Raw genomic sequence first — 22,022 nt, 5'->3', positions numbered from 1 at the left:
CAGTCGCGTAGTGGGGAGAGAATCTTTATTATTCGACGAGGAGAAGTCATCCTTTCGTATTAGATTTCCATGGAGATTCGAATTACTCGCTGGATCGAGATACGTTATTCCGTACGATGACCTCGAGCAACGATGTTTTTAAATGTACGAACGAGAGAATTCGCGTTTCACGAACGTTCGAGTCGAGCAACACGATCGCCACCTGGTAGCTCCGTTTTCAAACATACGTGCCGCGCAAGTGAATTATTACGAAACGAATCGGTCTCGCTGTTCGTTCCTGTTCGAATTTCGTAGGAAATAAACAGGTAAGGAACGAATAAACGTTCTACTATATAATTCGACATTTTCGCATAGCCTTCAGCTACATTTATTGGCTATATCAAGGTTTAATAGACAAACTTTGTCGGTATGTTCTATGCGCATAACCAGTCAATATAAACATAGGTTATTTGAAGCTTTATTAAAAAGTTATCTTCCTGTTTGACTATAGAACATATAGGTGAAGTTTGTTAACTTCACCTGGTACAAGCTGGTTATCACCAGGAAGGCCTATTAACGTAACATAACCGCGAAGAATGTCAACAATGCTTCGCGAATTAACAACTATTCCCACTCTTCGCTCGACGAAAAACCGCGACCGTTATGGCGCCACAGAAAGACGCATTTCGTGCGATTAGCGTGTAATATCGTGTCCGCCATTATCATATTTCTGTCTCGCTTGATTCATATCGAATCACAGTTACACGGGGACAGTTTGGTCGTTAGCGGTTCTTTCCTAGAAGCCAGGCATTAATATCCGCGGGGACGTCGCTAGACTTTACGACCGTACGCGGCACGCGAATGGCTTTATTTTCGTTAGAAACGCTGATCGACGTTGTATTCTGTTACGTAGTGTGTACGCCCACGCGATCACGTAGTTAACACGGCTGTACACGTACGAGACGCCGCCGGCAGTGTATTGGCCCCTGCATTAGCATACACCAAGGAGTGTACAGGAAATGCCGAGGCTTCATATAGTATTTTTTTCTGCAACTCTCATAGAAGCCACGCTGCCGCCGCCGCGCCACGCAGAAATTTAATGCAAGCCAGCGTCGGAAACGGTGAACGTGGCTCCCCGCGGTTTCGCTGCATGTTTACAGAGCTACCGCGCGTTTAATGGCGCCCGGGACAATTTTTCAAGCACCTAGAAACGGCTCCCGTGTGCTACGGACTTCACGTCGTGGATGATTAATGTCAAGGATATTATCAGCAGTTATTTTCCGAATCCTCGTAACTATCGTAATTTAGATACGATGCGAATTACGTATCATTATTAAAAGCAATATACATGTTGTTTCTTTTCGCGATACTGTGAAGATACTATGATTAGATGTTCGATATTATTGTAAGCTAAGTAGGAGATGAGGCGCACAGGATTGGTAAAAGGAATATGTGTTCTTTTTTCATAACGTTGTAAAAAGGACGTCTTAAGATGTAATTGTCGTGTGCTATTATAATGTATATTTTAAAATGGAATTATTAGATATTATGTATAATTTTATACTAGTTAAGATACCGAATGTAGATATATAAAAATGCATATTGTCCTTGAAAAGTTGGAAAGTATGATTTCAATGAAATGATCTTCTGAATCTTTACTTTTGCTATGTCAATTATGTTAAGTGCCTTGCCTTGTAAGATAATTACATATTTGATTCTAAAGACTCTCGCATCACTTAGCATCTATTTATTAATTTAGAAAACTCACTAAATTTGTTGGTTATTCAAAATCAAATATAAAGACCAGCTCACTGAGAATCTTTAAGACATTAGTCACTTTAGGAAGGAAACTATACAAACGTAGTTAAAATAGCTAAGCAACGCTTTAATGGTGCGTAGTATGTTCATGCAAACGTTATGAACGAGGCAGTACACGCAGATGACTGATGCAAACGTTTGGAGAACGTAAATTCATAATTTAAAGCGAATATTATGTACATTTCTTCGAAATCGTCGGGTACGCGTACACGACGGTCTTGTAATTCCATCTTCGATGCCACTTTTACGCGGAAACGAACAAACAATTTCGTCTATACATTCTCCGCATAATGATAGAGTTAACGGGTCGTTATGCGAATCTCGATAGGGCCTCAAGCGAAATTATACATGTATTAGACATTTTCCAGTATAGTCGAAACATGCGTGTGGTCTATAAAGGCAGTAATAATCTCTACAAAATTTGCGACAATGTTATCCTCCTGGCTATTTCTCTGAATTTCATTTTTAACTATAATTTAGTACTGTTTTGAATCATGTTTCTGAACCACGAGAAAGGAAAACGATAAATACAGTGGCTCATGGAAGTATTCGGCCACCTTTTACGAATATATTATATTATTTATACGAGGAATTTTTAAATTTCAATACCACTGTAATAAAAGCTGGCTATCATGATTATATTTCTAAAACTTTATTAACTTGAAACTTCTATACTTTCAGATTAGTTTTAAATTCTTCCAATAAAAGCTACTTTCAATATAATGCCCATTACAGTGCTAATGAAATTTTAAAATGTTTTATATAATATATACAATATATACGTAGATAAAAGTTTTATATGGCAACTGGTTCATATAATTTCGTGTGCCACCGTAGTTCAATTATGGATTAGCAATCTTCCTTGGTAGATCTATAGTTTTATGCTTCCTTGACTATGATAATGCTAGCTTCTCGTGTAAAGACTTCATTCGCCTTGTTCCCATGACGTTTATCCGCGCTCTTATTTTCTAACAAATTAGGTCTCCTCGCTTGATTTGTGAACATGTACACGGTGCAACGCGTTTGACAGTAAGCGATTTATATCAGTGCTTGCCTTGCCTTGTTACGCGGTTGTCTCATTCTTCTGTAGCGCGTAATCGATTCAATCATCCTTCGCGATTTGTTGCGCGTCTTAGATTAAAAGCAATTTTCAATGTCGTTTCCTTTGATCCGATCCTGCGCCACTCGCCTCTTCGTGGAACCGGTTGAACGTTGTCGAAGTTGATACTCGTAACAGATAACTATCTCGCGTCTAGCCTGACTACACTTTTCTTGCTTCACTCGCACACGCATATGACTACACTTTCACATTTCACTTTACACTTTGAATATCAAATTTTTGCATTCTTGACATAAGCTTTCGGTTTATTTTCAGTTCTTTGTGATGTATCTTATAAATATTCTGGAATTCACAGAAGATGTTGGAAATATTTCTATCATAAATCTTCTGAACATTAAACATACATGATTTATAGCAGATTTTTTTTCCTTTAATATAATTGATAACCAACGACAGGACAAAATTTAACGTTATCAGTTTGTCAAATCCAAACTTCGGAAAAACGTTTCACATGCATCAACCCGATAGTATGGCTAATTTAAATTGGACATATCGTGGCATCATATTTTTAATGATTACATGTATCGCAGTGTATAGAGGCATTTAGTGGAATTTTACACAGATGGTCACAGAAATCCACAATTAATCCACAATCAAAGGGATTTCACATCGGATCAAAGATGAAATTCGCTTGATATCGACAGCTATGTTTGATATAAACAAGATGAATCACGCAACTGGGCATTATGCAATGTCTCCATTACAATCGCGATTGTCGTTTAGATATGTAATCCTGATCTTGATTGATCACCAAACAGTCTCGGATCTGCGTGCCTCGAATGTTAGCGGAATAACTGAATCTAGCTGAACCATCGACGTCTGATTGCCTAGTGATATACCGAGTGACATTTAATATCGATTTTTCCGATAGATCGATCGTTCTTTCGTGCAATTCTTGCTTATCCCTTTGAACTCTTTCGAATTCCAACGAACAAACATCGGTTGCAAGGTAAAAATTCCTCAAGAATATTTTACAGGAATAAAAGTTGATTTGCATCGTCGTAAACGCGGTTATTACGAACGAACAATTAGGTTCAGGGAATGCAAACGACTAAAGATATCGGTCACGAGCTTGATTTCTATAGCGATTCTCATAATGCCCTAAGCTTCAAATACTAAGGTTAAACGTGATTCTAGTAGTAAGGAAGTCGTTCGACTCGGGATTCTTCGGTGAAATTCCTGGATACGAGGGAATATCCTCGCCAGGATTGGTTAGACATTCCATTGGGAGCATAGGAACGGTCGTCGATCTGAAAAATGATCCGTTTTAGCACAGGATAAAATGTTTTATCGCGTTACGCTGTTAGATCCCTTGGGCGTATCAGATCGTAGAATTTCTGCAGATTCCAACGATTCCATCCATGAGAGAACGATCGTCAGGTTCGTAGTAACGATTATGCACGCGTATGCATCATTCTAAATGAGCATCGGGATAAATAGACGATAATCGTATGCGCACTTTCGCCGCGACGAAGAACAATGAGACTCGATGAACGCCTTGACCTAAACCGCCTCTCGACGTTGCCTGCGTACCGAGAAAATGTCGATCAAGAAGTACCTTCCAGCGACTATAAATTAGCCCTCCCCGTCGATGCTTTTCCCAGATCGTCGGATAAATCGGAAAAGAATCAACTGTCGTGTAATAAATTATCCAACGTCCGTGATTAAACAGAGATGAGATACCGAAGTGATAGTTGATGCAGGAGCAATAAAGTAGCATACGCGCAATATAAATGTAAATAGGCGTCGCTATGAGAAACACGTTAGTATCTAATCTTTTGATTAGAGTCGTTTAGACCGGCCCTGGCAATTCCACGTTAATCAGTCATTAACGCTCGTAGATTTCTGCGCTAACGGTTTCGATCCATCTCAATTAATCGTGTGTCACTTAATAATCGAGAAAATAAAATAAAAACTAACGAATAGTTATTCGGCCATTCATTCGATCAAATTACATGCTTCGTTTAATAGGACAGTGTTTTCGCAAGATCGTCGCGTACAGAACGCTTTCATGAAGATACAAGATAAATTGTCCGCGACAACGAGTCTGGTCGAAGTCGCAGGCAATTAGCATCCAGCCACGAGTTGCCTCACTTCTGTTTGGGAGATGTACTGGCGTATCGTGGTCCAGAACATCGATCGTAGAACATTGTATTGACTGGCGATATCAGAATCGACAAAGTTATCGCAATGCGAGCGCGAGTAGTCTCGTTAATCACGATCCAGGCGCCTGGATCGCGATCGAGCCGCGAGATCTCGACAGTGACACTCCGCGAGCTACCTCGCGACGCAGCTCTTTCTCTTCATGTCTACGATGCTGTGCATATATTGTTACGGGTGCACGTGTTGCCTAGCCAAACTGGCGTTGTAAATCACGCGATTATCTCGTTCGGGATCGTATCGGTGATCGAGCAATGCATCTGGGACTTGGGCAACGGTGGCTTTACATTTGTCCGAATCACAGCGTGAATCTTAGATTAATCTCAGATCGATTTTCGTTTTGTTAATTGTGGTTATCGACGTTGATCTATTTACGTATCCATCTGGAAATCAAATTCTCACTTTTATCATACTGTACACGTATGAGTACTATAAACGAAGAACCTCGATAGGAATCGAATGTAATTTTGCTATCTATCGTTAACTTGAATGTGATCTATCACTTGCTTACAGAAAGATGATTGCAATCTTATTCCTTTTTGTAATTTTGTTTTTTAATTGTTCTCCTAATTCTTTTCCTTGGATGGGTGTTATTTTTTCGAAATATTTTAATTGACACGATTAATGATACAAAACCTTGAGAATTTTTCTCGACACGAGAAAGAGTGAGAAATAAGAAAGAACCACTGTACGATAGAATAGTTCCACGACTAAGAAATTATACGCTATCAGGCTTTATCGAAAACGCGCGATCAATCTACAGAAAGCCATAGTTACTCCAATATCTCTAGTCGGAATATAACTGTACTTAAACCCTAATATGTATAATTACCACGCTATACGTTTATTTGTTCCGACCGAAGATATAAAAATCGCGTAATGTAGCGCAAAAAATGAAGTACCAGTTACGATATGATAAATGTAGCGGTCACGCTAATGGAAAGCTACTATTCCTTAATGATCCGTTTGATTAATCGTAACGTCGGATGTGACAACGCGTTAGACGAATTAGCAACAGGCTATCTCACTTTTCTCGGATCTCGTAATATGATAATTACACCTGGTGAAGAAGGACTCTACGGTTCCTCGTTCAAGGCGTCCCACTTATCGGAACGGACCAACCATTAATAGATTCGATTAATCAACTTGAAATCTTAGGCAAAAGATGGCCAGAGGGACTCTCACTCGCAGTTACAATAACCTTTCCAATCTTTCTTCGACGAAAAGACGTTCCAAAGACTGATCGCCGCCGGCAAAGCCACTTAATTATCATGATTAACTCGATTAACTCGTCCTTCGCACCTGCCTCATCCCTTCTTCTTTTCCTCTTCTTAAAAACATCCTGTTGACCCCTAAAAATTCACCTGGTCTATAAATTTATTCGCTTAACGTAGCCTCTGATAGATGCCTGTGCTACTTTCTTTTTTTTTTAAGTTGGTGCACACGAGATGTTTCTTCGAAGATCACTCATTAAATTTTGTCCTATCGGCAATTTTAAACTACATTGAAAGAGACGAAATTTGCAATAAATTACGAACAGTAGCTACGAAAATTATTTACACGTACCATTACTCTCCAATGAATCGTTTTTTTTTTTCTTTATCAGGCTCTATACTTTATTTTCATAATATCAAATTTGTTTAATCGTACTGCTGTTTAATCGTGCTGCTAAATGATACGTAACACAATATGCTCGGACGTAATTAATTAGTATGTAAATTCTGTAATAAACATAATGGTGTGCAAATGCTTATTTTAGCCACTGTATATCGATCGTTAAGAAGATTTATAATAAAAATGCCGAGACCTCATTGTGCGGACTGTTACGAATAGTTGAAATATTCATATGACTTTTTATGTGAATTTAGATTTCAAAAAAAAGCGAGATAAATATTTTTGGTGACATAAATTCTGCATTTGGGCGAGACATTGTCCATTCCATTTAGATACTTTCCAGTACATAAATTATTCGAAAAGGATCTGTAACTGGTTGAAAAAATGTCAGAAATTGAATTCTATAAACTATAGATCGACGAAACCTGTTAGTTACCGGGGAAATTTGAAAAATCGAATCCCGTGGAAATTATTTGGATTAAGAGGAATTAAAGCTTTATTCGAAAAAAAAACTGGAAATCCTTCAGGAGTAAAACGAATATAAAAATCCAGGATTTCACGGCTCAGAGACCTTTAGCGACGGTGATGAATACAGTTGGAAACGTGATACGCTTGGTACTATGCTTCGATTACTATTTTTATTCGACGCAATAACGGAGGACATTAAGCTAGAGGAACATAAATTCCCCGTGTCAAAAGGCGAAGGCAAACAAAATGGATTTTCCGTTTTTACGACGCCTTGAGAAAACGATCCTGTTCGACGGTTTCTCAGCTGAATAACTGTCCTTGCTTCTCGATTACTACTTACTCATTAAAGTGTCGCGGGGCTCGAGGCGATCGCTTCATTTTCATGTCGATAATGTCTATTACACTGCGTGGGACTTTACGATACTCAGTTGTTTACGCGATTGTATCGCTCGAGGAGAAAAATTATGAAGAAAAATGATTGTACGTTCGATATTTATTCAATGCCTTTGTTGCAAAATCGCGGCTGAGAAGGATAGACGTCTGGACAAGCACATTGACTAATAATTAATAATCGACCAGCGCGTTGAATGCTTTTTCAAGTTAATATGGCAATGAGTTGTAATTATCTTATGTCAAGAAGATATATTGATGGAAAGAGTATGGTAAGATGGATATTATGTCAAGATTATCAAGATATTATGATCAAGATATTAACATTTTCTAGTTATCGTTGACACAAGGAATCGTCGAATCAAATTTTATCTTTTACCCATTCAGAGCCAATGTTGCGTCGATGTATTTATGTTTTTTAAATAATATGCGTTCGCTTTTTGGGCCTTATTTTGTGGATTAAAGAGAATCTTAACAGATGCTGCAGAAATATTGCACGTCATAACCAACCCTAATGAAATGTACGTAAAATACCAGCAGTTCTTTTTACTAACAAACCTCAACACAAATATTTTTCAAATATTTTTCAAGAATTTTGCCCTAACGGTGTTATCGCATATACCACTCAAGTTCCGCCCTTTCATAAATCGTTTTTCTTTTATAAAGGCACTTGCGCTCCGCTTGAAACTTTTTACGTGTGCTGCAAAGGTGGCCAGCGATAGCGTGGTGTCCCCATTTTCGTCACGAAACCTTCAATTAAACCCGTAAATTGTAAGAAATTCTTAGTCGTTGCGAAACGCGAAGTTTTTGCATTAGTTCACCGACCCGTGAAGCCCAACAAAGGATTCACGAGAGAGTTCTCGCTCGTGACAGCAGATAACACCGTGACAAAGTAGTCGCAGCTTTCCTGCAACACCTGATACCTCGTAATTACCCGTGTCATCCTTAATTGGGTTATGCCGACTGCTCGCCGCGATCGCCGTCGTGTTTCGCGTCGGCCTTTTTTATCCGATCTCGCGTTACGCGCCTAACAAACGCACCGAAATAATCAACGTAATTTGCAAACCGCGCCAGGCGTTTTCATTACTTCGTTTCTTCATATGTTCTTGACCTGAACAACGGGTTTCGCTTTGACGCCGCTTTCTCGAATTCATTTCCATCGTCTATACAGTTTTTATAAATTAACTTTTCAAAAGAGCATAATTCTTTCTTTATTTGTGGGCTATATCGCGCGTATTAATTAAGTTCTTGCGATAACTGCGGGCTACTTTTAAAAAACAGCTCGTTTCAGGAGTACGAGTTAACGAGGATATTATTTAAAATTGTGTAAGTTTTCCTTCGTTTGGCAGCCAAATTGACCGTTATTAATTTTGTTCTTATGGTTATTGACATCTGATTTTAAAAAATGGCTATCTTTTTAAAAAGATACAAAATAGAATTACAAGCGTCTTGTGATCGTTCCTTCGATTTGAAAGGAAGATAGCGATATGTATCTGGATTAAATTGGGTGTGGTAGAGAATGGTGAAAGGAACGTTCTTTTTTTTTGTTTAAAAACTCCCGTTCTTATTTAACAACTAATTGAGAAATAAAGAGCGATATCCTAACATTAGTTTTATCGAAGGAGATACTAGCTAGTCAATAGAATGAATTAGAATCTCTAAACTATCAATTTGCTTACGTTACAGAATGTGTTATAAAACGGTACCCGAGAAATTAATAGTAAGTGGCAGTAAGTAAATGGTTCGATTTCCTTTTTCGTAACAAAAATGTCAAAATGTATACGATTTCCCTTTCCTATCTTGACTGTTGAGAACGTATAATGAAACGAGAAGTGAGCAAAAAGAAACAAAGTACATCTTGTTGAGGAAGCTGCCAGGACAAGAACGCAAGCTCGAATGATTTACGATTCTTTGGAAGTCGTAAAGACATCAGCCATGGAACACTGAAAGTTCTTACGGATATTTGAAAGAAAATTTACGGTGTTCTCCCCAGACTCGGTGGAGAATTAGTAGAGACGGAGTTGGGTTAATTGCAAGGCAAAATACGCAGCTTTTTCTATAAGACCGGCACCAATCTTTGATATATCGTTGGTGATAAATTAGCGAAATTTCGTTCGATTACAATCTGGGCATAGCGTGGCATTATCTCATATCCTTGGATAAAAACTAAACATCTTGAAAGCTCGTAAACGCTGGAGAAATTATTAGATTCTTTAAGGAGCAATTATTTAGTAAATCAGTCTTAAGGAATTCACGATGCAATTATCCGCCAGGATTGCGTTAATTTCTGCCTTTCGACAAACAAAACAAAACAAGTAAAAAGTCTACTATTTTCGCATGGAATAACGTAAACGATCTTCAGACAACTTGAACGAAATTTGATGTTAATTATGATAATTAATTATACATACAATTCCGTGGAATCTATAGTAAGATCGAATATATGTATGTGCAAATGCGAGGGACGTAGAAAAAACAGACGGGCAAATATTTTGGTCTACACGATTGAGTTAACCGAAGGACAAAATTTCGGGTATTAATAATTAATTGCGAATTATTGCGTTATTCGTTGGTTTATGATCGAAGTGAACAGGAGAAGGATACGAAAAAATACATTTCTCATTTTTTATAAGAGGACAGTTTTTAGATTCAGTACGTTGTCGATAGATCGTACGTTACCAAAATTGTTTGTCATAACATTAGAATATTAAAGATATAAAAATTCTATTCCTTAATAATTTTTTTACAAAATTTTGTCAATTTATCAGCTACATTCGAAAGGCATCGTGTTCGATCTTGACAGATTCCTTTCATTCTCAGCTATGTTATATTAAGATATTAATTTTTAGTCAAAAGTGGCAATAAGAAAATGAAGAAAAATTTATTTGTCGGATTATTTTTCCTATGAGCTTCGATTTTTTTCATCTTCCGTTTTCCGTAATAATACTGATTCGTTGTTTTACGACAGTTAAAGCACGAATTAACATTTTGTTGTTTCAATTTCGGTGGTACAGTCGTAGTTTGTCATGCAATTTGCATAATTTAAAGGTTGGTTCGTGTTAAACATTATTAATTCGCGGCACGTAGTAATAAATATTAATTTTCGAGGGTTTAATTTTGGTTTCACTGATCGCACAAGCTGAAAATCGTTATATATCAATGCGACTGTCTATATTAAATTACTGACTCCGAATGAACGATGTAATCTTCGGTTAATTATCGGGTATCTCTTCAAAAAATTTATCGGTATGTTCGAACATGTAATTTGCAATGCAACTTGAAGTCGTGCTACCCGAGCAACGAACAAATTATGATGAACGTTGTAAAAAGCAGACCGACAACGCTTACGATTACCGTTACGATTCTCTTACTTGTAATTTACGTCACTTTTTGTGTCGGGAAACTCGAAATACGTAATTTGTTAAATATTACAGAATTTCTCGGGTTTTCTTGTCCATTATGTCAATACGCTTGTCTTATACGATTTTTAATTTTCAATCATTTTTGCTTCGAATGTATCTATCTCTATAAACATTCAATAAATAACTTATAATTATCGTTCGTATTAACCCTCCGTAGGAAAAGTGTATGATTTACGTTTAGGTATAATTCTTCCTATTATCTTACGTCTTAATAAAAATCTAAAGCGAGCACAGTGTAGTATTAACTACAAATTTCTCCAATAATTCCCCCAAAATTATCATACAATCTAAAGAAACCTTTGTAAAAATTCTCCATCGAGTTACTTTATCGAAAAACGTATCTTCTTAATTTTCGTGAATATAATATATTACAATTATGGATTTTCTAATATTCCTAAACCTAAGGCGATTAAAATAACCTGTAGAAGGCTTCGTCGCTCTAAACTACACCATGAAAAAGGACACTTTGCTTCGTTTTATCATCCGAAGGAAGGAAAGAACATTCGAAAAATCCTTCTAACTTTATTCTCACGTTTCTCTCGAAATTCGAACGCTTCGAATCTCAGACAAATACGATGCACGTATGCAACTAAAAAGAATAGACTCGCGGACGATCGCAGCAGACTGCTTGACCGATCGTAATCGGTTTTTTTCAGTCGTATATCAACGACAAGATTGGTTTCAGAAAATAACTCGCAGTCGAGTTATTCTCGACTCGAAGGCCGCGTGCCCGTTCCGTGTGGCACAATTGCACAATTGCGAATCTGTTCGATATCTATCAGCTGACGGGCAGCCCCCTTTCACCCGTGCACACCCCCGTCCAGCCGTTTTTCCCGTGGATATCGTCGCTTAGCCGCGATGGTTTTTTCGCAACGCGACTCGTTAGGATCTAACGATGCCGCTCTGTCGCTTGTGCAATCGATTGGTAACAGGTTCTGTGAGAGATTCCTTCGACTGTTTGGTGTTATTTAAGAAGATATGAAAGGGGAGAGTATTGAACACGTATCGATCTTATTGATCGTATTCTGGGTGTGGTAAGATTTTAACGAGCGAGTGTAGAGTGTTTGGAAATAGAGTTCACATTAGGAATACATATTCCGTCTAGAGAAATATTTCGTAATATAGCGTGCGCGTGTGTGGCCCTGTATCCTCGTATTATGTTTTGATAGTTTCTTTTAAACGTTTAGCATTAATTAAAAAATGATCGAAGAACTGATACGTGTCGATTCTATCGATCATATCGTAGGAGTAAAAAATACGATTTTGTTAATAACGTAGGATTTGTAATAGCGTAGGCTGTTGGATGAAGCGAGGAATGTTCAGCTTAGATAGAGCGCTACTTTTCGATATTTAACACGATGGAACCCCCTTTTGCATCTTTTTTTTTTTTGTGTCCGTCTAGTTGTCTCTAAATGTTTCAGAAATATGGGATTTAATTTCTGATAAATAAATAGCGATATTACTTTTTTTTTTGTAATTACGCTTTCACGTTTGAAACTCCTCTAGCTAATTCTAATAAAATTCCATTTTTATCGTCTAAAGAAGCGTCTCGGTATTATCATAATCGAAGCGTGCTGCCATCTTGCAGAATGGTCACGCACCGAACTTACGATATCTTCTGTCTTCGTATCAACTTGTATTATGCACTAAAGATTCGAAAATTCAAAACATGTCTCTTAGATCTTCTTACCAACTATTTCACGATCGAATTCTTACACGTGCGAGAATCACGATTAATATTTGAAAATTTCCACAAATATTGAGTTATAATATAAATATTGAGAAATTTAAAAAACCGGACGAATTTACCTTACAAACCAATAGGACAAACACGAAAAACGATAAAAATATTTAAGAATCGGAAAGAACTCACCTTCTTGCGATGCGGACAGCAGGACGATCCATTGCCCATGGTTCTTCCGGTCTGCCAAACAGCGAAAGAACCGAGCTACGCATCGGTTGACAATATCCCGACGCACCGGTCGCCTTTCTGAATTTTCGTCGCACAATCAACTCTTCTGTTCGTCATCGTTGCGCTGAAACCTGCTTCGAGAAAGTTGTCGTTTATTATCGCGTTGGTATTTAAGCCAGCTGGTCCATTGAAAGTTCAGTCGCCCCCGTTAACCATTCGGTGAATCTTAAGCGAATTACCTTCCGAAGAATCGTATCATCGTATTCTTCTTCAGATTTTTCTTAAGTCTCAATCGTCCGTTTCGTCGGTCTCTTTGAAGTTTTCTCGTTTCTCCATCTTCCGCCTCGAGTTCGTAATAAAATATCTAACGTTCTCTAACGAATCTCCCTTTCTTCACGTTTTTCGAGATTTTCTTCTATCGCTTTTATCCATCTCTTCCAACTTTTCTTCTATCGTCATCTTCCTCTTCCAGTTCATAACGCTATACCCAACGATTTCGAACGAATCAACGATCAATCTTTGCTCCTTCGCGCTTCTTCGTGTCTTCATTCGTCGATCTTATCAGCCAGTTGGAAATTTTCTCGTTTTCCCATCTTCCTCCTCGAATCCATAATATCTAACGATTTTCCAACGATCTTGCAGGCGAAGAGTCGAGACCGAAAGAAGCAGAGAACCACGATGAAACGACCGCATGAAACTGAGGAAGCCGTAGCAATGGAAAGGAACGGATGGGCTGACAGTAATACTTCGATAATATAGATTACCGTGTCAGCTGTGCAACTCGTGGAAATATAAAGTTTCGTCGTGCAACGTCTCTCCGGGATCGACAAAGTCGGTGAGTCGAACGGAAAACTAGACTTTTCTTGATAAAAATCGGTTTCGAGTCGGCGATTCGTTCATTCGCTCGGTGATTTCTCTTTTCGGAAGCGTAACTTCTCTAAGTCGCGGAAACACGTAAATTCGTCACGAGTCGTTGATCGCTGTGCATATTCCGTTTCCTCGACTTTTCTCCTGGTTTCGATATGCTTTTTGGCGCCAATTATGGACCAGCGTGGTTGTACAGTTGAGCGATAACAGCTCCAGTTTTGACCTCTCGATACGGGAACGTGGAACCTCTAACGAGTGTCAAGAGGTTGGCCAAGTCGAAAATAGAATCTGACGTGTTACACAAGAATGTTTTTTAATATGGTCTGGACGGATGGTTCGCGCGTCTCGAACACGTCGATCGTTGCATTTCACCGCTCGTTCGTCGATCCACGAGATTAAAGGATAGTTTCACGATCACGAAGAATCTTAATATACAATCGTTTGTTGCTACACAAATGTACAGTACGTCGATGCAGGAGATCGAGTTGAAAGAAGCATCGCGATATTTGAAATTCAAGTTGAAATATAGGCGCGAAGTTTCAACAATTTTGTACGGCAAATAAAATTCGAAGCTCGTCGATCGTCACACTTCGCTGTTTATTTTTCTGTAAGATATGAACGAGACGACGATCTATAGGATCGCAGATTCACGATCACATAGATTCTTAATGTACCACACAAACTGATATTAACATATCGAATCGATTTGAAGAATATATCGTATTATTTGAAATTCAAATTCTATTTCAAATATGGCCACGGAGTGGCGACGTTTTCGAGTAAAAATTCAAGGCTCGCCGATCGTTGCACTTTAACGTTCGTAAAACGTCGATAATACGATAATTCGCGATCATAACCGAGCCGATAACCATACCGAATCTTGTTAAACAAAGAAGTCTCGCGGTTCGTTAAATATAAATTCAAATATTGGCGCGAAACGGCTATCTTCTCGAACAGTGATTAAAATTCGACTCGTGGATCACGATAAGAGAAAGAGTTGGTCACCGGATCGGCGTATTTGAAAAACTGCCACCGAAATTCGAGGAAAGTCCGCTTCCACGTGTTTACGCGTGCGCCAGCACACGGTACCAATATCCACGCGAGTCACCGCTTTATTTTCCACCGTTACATCACTGTCGTCAGCGTTTCACCGCCTTCCCCCCTCCAACGACAGTACTCGTAGTTTATCGAGCTTCGCGAAAACAAAGATCCACGCGATCCTTCCTGTCACGCCGTTCGCGACTGGTCTTTCCGGTTCCTCCATCGCTCCTCCTAGAGGATATACCAAGATTTACGACGTTCTCCACTTCCACGATCCACTTTCCAGGAAGAATTTCTTCACCTTCGTCTAGATTTCGTTATGGCGGGGAACAGAGAGATTCGACTTTGTACTCGCGTGATTCGGGGCAAAGATTCCGCTCGTACGAGTTTCAAAATGTTAACAATTCTCTTCGAACTTCTAAACAATACACCAACCTTCGAAATACGTAGTTTTGTATCGCACTTACGTACACGAGGAATCTTAAACGTTCGATCTTTTAATTTTCACTTTTGATACGTTCAGTCTTTCTTGATATGTTCGGAATTTTGAAGCGCAATATATATCGCGATTTGCAGTATGTAATTTTATACATACACCATACACAGAGATTACATATACGAAATCATAAACTTTTAACGAACGAAGCACTTTCACAAGCGATATCGATCGACGAAGATAAAGTTTCTACGCTTCTTCGATCGTGGATACAAAGAAACTTAATGTATCATTCTCTCCGAATTTCAACGCTATACAGTGCTATTCAAACTGAGGAATATAATTCTGTATACGCGAACAACGAGATCTCCAACTAGTCGAATCACTTTTTCAAATTCATTAACTTTTCGATTACGATTGATCGATTTACGAAAACTTTTTGGGTCGTAGATTCAAAGAAATTTACTAACTTCCTTCGAATTTCGAGACAGTACACTTTCAATTCACCGCGATGATCTTCTCTGCGCAAAGAATCTCCGCGACAAATTTTCGCACAACTTTCGAACCACACTTTGGAGCTCAAACTCGCGAGGTTTAATTCACAACTGATCGATGCATAAACACACTTGTTGGATCATCGATTCAAAATGGATTTCGCGCCCTTCGAGTGACGGGGAATGCGAGGACGAACGGATCGCGAAGCGTTCGACACATAACTGGCAACAGAGGTCCGTGCATTTCATTCTTGCGCAGCACGTGTTGATCGTAAACAGTCACTTGCGTCAGCGCGCATCCCGCGGAAACTCGTTTTGTCAATGAAGCGACGAAACGCGTGAAAACTGGCGTCGTTAACGCTGCGAACAACCTGGCCGAGTGTCGTTTCCCTGGTCGAGACCGAAATAGGCAGGCTGAAACAAGGAAATCGATCCTCTAGCCGTTTTCCGTGTCTCTTTTTCACTGTCCCACTGTTCCATGACGACGTTCGATCGACCAAATACCAGAGATGACACGATGGAATTTTCATGCGACATTCTGACGTAACGAAACTCGTTTTCGCGACACTTTGCTCGCACGTTGAGGCTAAATCTCACTTAAGCCGCCGCTCTTTCGCTATATCTGCAAATCGCTGACATCATTTCGTTCGTTTCGCGTCTTTATCGGTGGAACATTACGTATGTTTTTGTCACAGTCGCTTGGAAACACTGTAGTTGAGTAGAAAAGTGCGTTCTAATATCTCTATATTATTACGTCATTGGTTTCGGATCGATGATCGACGTCGAGCGAATTTCTTGCAAGATTTTTAATAAAAGAGTTTTGTCCGGGCAATGGAATCTTTTCTTAATTGCTTTTCTTCGCGATCGCAAAATTCTTAGGTTTTACACAAATTTTTCCTCGACGTTGTATTTTACTAGACTCGTGCTTGACACGTAACTAAAGCTATCTTCATGTTCCTATTAATAAGGTAGTCACTTGAAAAATATCACGAGCTTTACTTTCTTAAAGACAAACTTATCGTTAAGAATGAACTATAACCGTTCATGATTTAATTAAATATACCTTTTTCACTGTATAATTACGTAGCACACCTACGAACAAATTATCCGATAATTATAAGAAATCCTTGGCTGTTCCGTGCTCTTCCAAAAACAGATAACAGTTAACAAAGATCGTATTTTCTCGCCTGGAACAAGTCAAACGAGCAACTCGCAACTCGTTATCGCATCAGCGCACTTAACGACTAGTCGATAATATTTTCCAACGATATTAGTTTCTATAGTTAGAAACGGGCGAGCACGTTCGATGAAAGCGATAGATTAAGAACTTCGTAGCACGCGATTCGACGGGCATACGCGGCAGTTAAAAACTGGTGAGCACGTAATCGAAAGAGAGCCAGAGGAAGACTGAAGAAACTCGAAGAAAGCCGGCTTCGAGGTTCTTCTCTTTCGCGCGACACGAACGTCGTTTCTTATCGTGTACCGCCTGTAAACATTGCTTATATGTATCATCGTCGTCATCGTCCTCGTCGTCGTAGTCGTCGATATGCCGATCACGTCGATTTCAGGTCGGACCACCGGGCCAAACGCGACCCTGGTTTCCGCTTTCGGTCACTGTGCGCCGCAATTTTGAAACGGTACTCTTTTCGACGAGAACAGAAACGTTAGAGAGAGGGAAACGAGGTCACCGGCCCGAAATTCGAGTCTTAATTTCTTCTTCTGGACACAGTTTCTCGTATTAGGTGGGAGTCGAAGTTGGGTTAGTATCGCGGAACAATGTTTTACGTGGAATGGAACATCTGTCTGTCTTTTCTCTGTTCTTGCACGTTTTCGAATATTTACGCTTATCAACTGCACAAATATCCGCAGTTCTAAGATTATAACTTAAGCACTTACGAAACTAAAGCAGCGTTCATACGTTTAAATGTTATCGAATTTACGTGATTGAATTTCAATTCTCAAGATCTTGATTCACACCGTTACCATTCTCGTTTTGACGATTGCAGATAATAACAGATACAAATATAGAGTCGACACGTTAAAAAACAGACTCAATAGCAAAGTGCGGAAAGATATTGCGCATATATCGCCACATCGTCAATTATTTCTCGTTATCTTCGCTTATACATCGAAACTTACCTCGAACGATCGGTTCTCCACTCGATAGATCCCGCGTACAGTTAATTCGTGTATCGGCGAGTCCGATCGATAAATCTCGACGATCGGGCAAAATCCGTTACCTTTTTCAGCGAGCCAGCCAGACAGCGTGCAAAAAGGACGGAAAGCTGGAGAAGAAACCATGTGGATGTCCAGTGGGTAATGATATTAGCTGTAAAGAGAGAAAGGAAAAAGCCCAGAGGCCTGCCCACGTGTAATCTAAGACTCGCTTCCCTTTATCATTAATCAGCCTTGCAAACAGTTTCATTAGGTCTTATTATTTTCTCGGCTGTTATCTGTGACTCCTTAACAGCGTAACTTATGGCGTCCGACAGCCTGATTAGAATCTCCCTGGCTGTAATTTCTCCGCTAGCCGGTCTGCCATTTATCGTCAATGTCCCAACTGCCAATCGGTGTCGTGCGCGCCGATTGCTCGACTCGGAGACCTCCTTCAACTCGCCACTTGCAAAAGCCAAGACTTGGTCGTCGGTACTCGCGCTTTTTCCGCCTTCGAGACGTTCTTCTTCAAACAGAAAAAGAATTCCCCGTCGTCTGGTATCGTGTCACGAGGTTTTTGTCACAAAGGAAACGAACTGTTCAAATGCGAGTTCGAGACACGATGACTGCAGCGTTTTTGTTGCAACGGATATCGCCGCGTCATTTTTGCATTTTTCTTTTTCTATATTTCTGAATAGTGCATTCCGCTGGTTGTCGATGGTTCTGTATTTCAAAATGAAGATATCTTTTTACGAATTTGATATTTTGATAGCGACCTTCACACAGATATGAAATTAATTTAGATAAGAGCGTTCCGAGAAACAAAGGATTGATGTTGTAAGAATAGCAGGTAATTTGTATTGATATACTTTGTCGCGCTGCCAATAATTTCTTTATTCAAATGAATATATTTTTTATGGTATTTTGGTAGTAGGACAAAGGTAGGTGTAAGTAAAATTTGGATGGAATTGCCTCCGAATCACGGAGTACAAACGGTGGTCAGTATCTTTGAAGGTATTAGAAGAAAAAAGGACGACGATTTATCAAAACATGTATAACGATTTATTAAGGATCTATTTAAGCATGTTAAATTTCATGAAATGCAGGTACCTACCTATCTACTCACTAGCGTTACATTAGACGCGCATTTTACTCGCAAAACTGTACGATCTATTTCTTTTTATTTGTTTACTTTTTGTTTTAAAGGAGAGTTGCATAGAATTGCATTTAGTTTCCTTCGCCGATTTATTCTTGCTTAGTACGATCGTCGTCACACACTCGAATCAAATACATATTTCGAAATATTCCAAGGATATTATTTTCGTATTATTTTTACACAATTCCTGCTTCAATCAATTTTTTTTCTTTTCTTTTTTTTTTGGCATCTCATCAATGTTCTTTAATTTTATTTTTTTTCTCTCCTTTTCTGTTTTCTTAATCAAAGATATCCAGGAACGATCTTTGCTCTGCATTGTCGATAAATTTAGATAAGGCAAACAGAACGATCTCCTTCGACATCAAACACACGACATATCGAAAATAATTTCTGTATTCGAGTCGTTTGCGTGCTGGCAAGGCCGCGCACGATCGTGCTAGACACCAGAATAAATCTGCGTTTTAAATCTGCCTACGTTAGTTTTGATTGCCAGTCTTCAATGCTCTGGTATTTTTTTTTTCAGATTTTCCATGTTTTTCCTTTTATTTTAGTTTGTTTGTCCTTAGAATTCGTCGTTCTGTCGATCGTCCGAAGGCTGAGACGTGGAGTTTCGAAAAAATGGTTTCGATTAAACTTTCGAGTCCGAAAAACGTGCTCGCACTATACAAAACGTTGCTATTTTATTATGCGTATGAACTAGAATTTCTTTCTTGTAGTCGCATGCAACGAGAAACCAAATTATATCTAATAATTCTCTACACGTTCATTCCAATTTTGATAGAAACTATTGCAAACAAATAATCTCGATGAAAATGAAAATTTTAGTTGTTAGATTTTCGAAAGTGGATTATTTCCGATTTCTCGCTGCAATCGATCGTTTCTTACGCTACCAGTCGGAGAGAATCTTATAAACTTAATTTACACAATCGATCCTACGTTGTCGCGAAAAATTATACGACGCGCGAATGCAAATTATCGAGCGATCGAAAAATTTCATCGGGAAAGTTTAATCGACTCGCCTTTGAATTTTTGTCTTTTTTTCCTTTCGCTGTGAATATACTAGTGTGTGTGTGTGTGTGTGTGTGTGTGTGTGTGTGTGTGTGTGTGTGTGTGTGTGTGTGTATGTATGTGTGTGCACACGCGTGCATTCATGCACGACGTGTTCCTTCGTTCGTTTATCCGTGTGTTTACGTGCTGCATTTTTCTTTCTCTTCTTCACATCTTTTGATTCATAGTTTCCCATGGTATTTGATTATTTAGCCGAAAGTTGTAGAGTAGAACGCTTGGAATTAGAAAGGCTGGAATCGACTACGATCTTTTTTCCGTGAAGATCCACTCTACGACGATAAATGTGCATATATCGATAGATCGCTCTTCTTAACGAAGAATCTAAAGAAAAAAGAAAAATGCAAATAAAAACTCCTCTCTTTTGTTTAGATTCTTCGTTAAAAATCCTCGACGCGGTCTTAATTATAATTGATGAAGTTTTTACAGCTAGTTACCAGAGAAAATAAGGGCTTAAGACCAATTTCGTTCTGTTTTTTCCTTTTCCAAAAATGTTATTCGAGAAACGTTCACACTTGAAACGTGTCCAGAATTTTAAATTAAATTTCAAGCATAATTTTCAAACGAAAACTCGTCGATAAAGCGTTCGATAACAATTCCAGATTTGTCATAAGCGCGAAAGAAACGTAAGGACGAATGTGTCGAGAATCTTTTATTTAACTAAACTTTAAGCATAAGTTCGAGTGAAAATTCATTGATAAAGCGTTCGATAACAGTTGAAATTCGATTTTGACGCGAAAGAAACAGTAATGGTAATTCGTTTCGAATTTTGATTTCCAATAATTTCTCAAAACTGGTCTCGAAGCACCCGGTGCGTAGACATATCTACGACATGTGCACGATAAATCTTGAAATATATCGACTGCGATCAAGATCGCGCGTTGATCGAAAGCGTACATCGAATAGTCTGTGCGAATCTCCTCTCCCCGTTGTCAAGGATCGACGCAACAGTGTATCGATATACTGATATACCATTATGGTCGGTTCCTTACAGTATGTTTTAAGTTACGAGCTAGTTTCGAAGAAACGCGACTTCGTCTATCGGAAATCGATTTACAAAGACTACTTAGTTGTGAAAGACACGATTGAATCTACAATTCAGGAGGTCGATTTCGATGGGAACGGGATAGGATTTTACTGTTTTCGTAGCCAATCGTTGATCATCGATCGTTCCTTTCACGATGAACGTAAAAAGTCAAACATGGATCTATTAGAAACAAAAATTTATTCTCCGACGTAAAAATTGTTATAGATTGTAATATAAAATTTGTCCATAGGCATTGTCCTTAATTTGATCTCATTATTCTTTATATTTATTAAATTAAATATATAAGTATATTTATTAAATTAATTTCGTTTTAACCCGCATCCCCCCCGAAATCGACCCCCTGGCTACACACCATACACGGAGAAAAGGGTGATACAAAATCTATGTCCAATCGAAACCGACACACACAGATAGAATAAACTGTTGTTTAGTTATTAGTTTAATAGTGATCAGCAATTAATTGCTTCCATCTCGTTTTACGTAGATTAAACAGATATAGGCATCGTAGACACGTAATTGTTATTTTAGTTGTTGTTTCTTATCTGCATTCGTGTTACTTCTTTACAGTTTCATTTTTTTCTTTCCTATTTACACTGAGTACATTGCCTCTGTTACGACGGCCTTTAAATCTTATCACTTGTTTTCTAGAACATATCGAAGAAAACACCCCCGAACTTTATCGACGATGCAAGGCGGAAACTCGATCGAGACAGCGCGTTCTCGGTCCGATCTTGTACATTTTTCTCCCTTTTTCTATCATCAGGGAATTCTTCTATTATCGTGAGAAAAATCCGCTCTCTTCGCGCCACTCCTATCGAATTTCGTGCAAAATATTCTTCCGAGAAAAGTTTTTTCAAAAATATCTCTCTGATCTCGTT

At 38.7% G+C, this 22,022-nt stretch overlaps 2 protein-coding genes across 3 annotated transcripts in view; both read right to left on the bottom strand.

The window, feature by feature from the left end:
- LOC117206151 (sterile alpha and TIR motif-containing protein 1) overlaps positions 1 to 13,198 on the bottom strand; it is a 138,666-nt gene extending 125,468 nt beyond the window's left edge. The window contains 1 exon segment of the mRNA XM_033445227.1: positions 12,845 to 13,198. Within this exon segment, the coding sequence (XP_033301118.1) occupies positions 12,845 to 12,883 (39 nt within the window). The 5' untranslated portion in view covers positions 12,884 to 13,198.
- A 6,085-nt stretch (positions 13,199 to 19,283) lies between these two features.
- The window catches only part of LOC117206165 (serine/threonine-protein kinase NLK), a 231,398-nt gene continuing 228,659 nt past the window's right edge, over positions 19,284 to 22,022 (bottom strand). For both annotated transcript variants that reach the window (XM_033445269.1, XM_033445268.1), the window contains one exon: positions 19,284 to 19,784. The gene's annotated coding sequence lies outside the window, so the exon portion shown is untranslated. The remainder of the gene's footprint in view (positions 19,785 to 22,022) is intronic.

The sequence above is a fragment of the Bombus bifarius genome, unplaced genomic scaffold, assembly GCF_011952205.1.
Source record: "Bombus bifarius isolate JDL3187 unplaced genomic scaffold, Bbif_JDL3187 scf7180000007996, whole genome shotgun sequence".
NCBI lineage: Eukaryota > Metazoa > Arthropoda > Insecta > Hymenoptera > Apidae > Bombus > Bombus bifarius.
The sequence above is the reverse complement of the archived record's forward strand: the minus strand, read 5'-3'. Positions and strand labels throughout refer to the sequence as shown.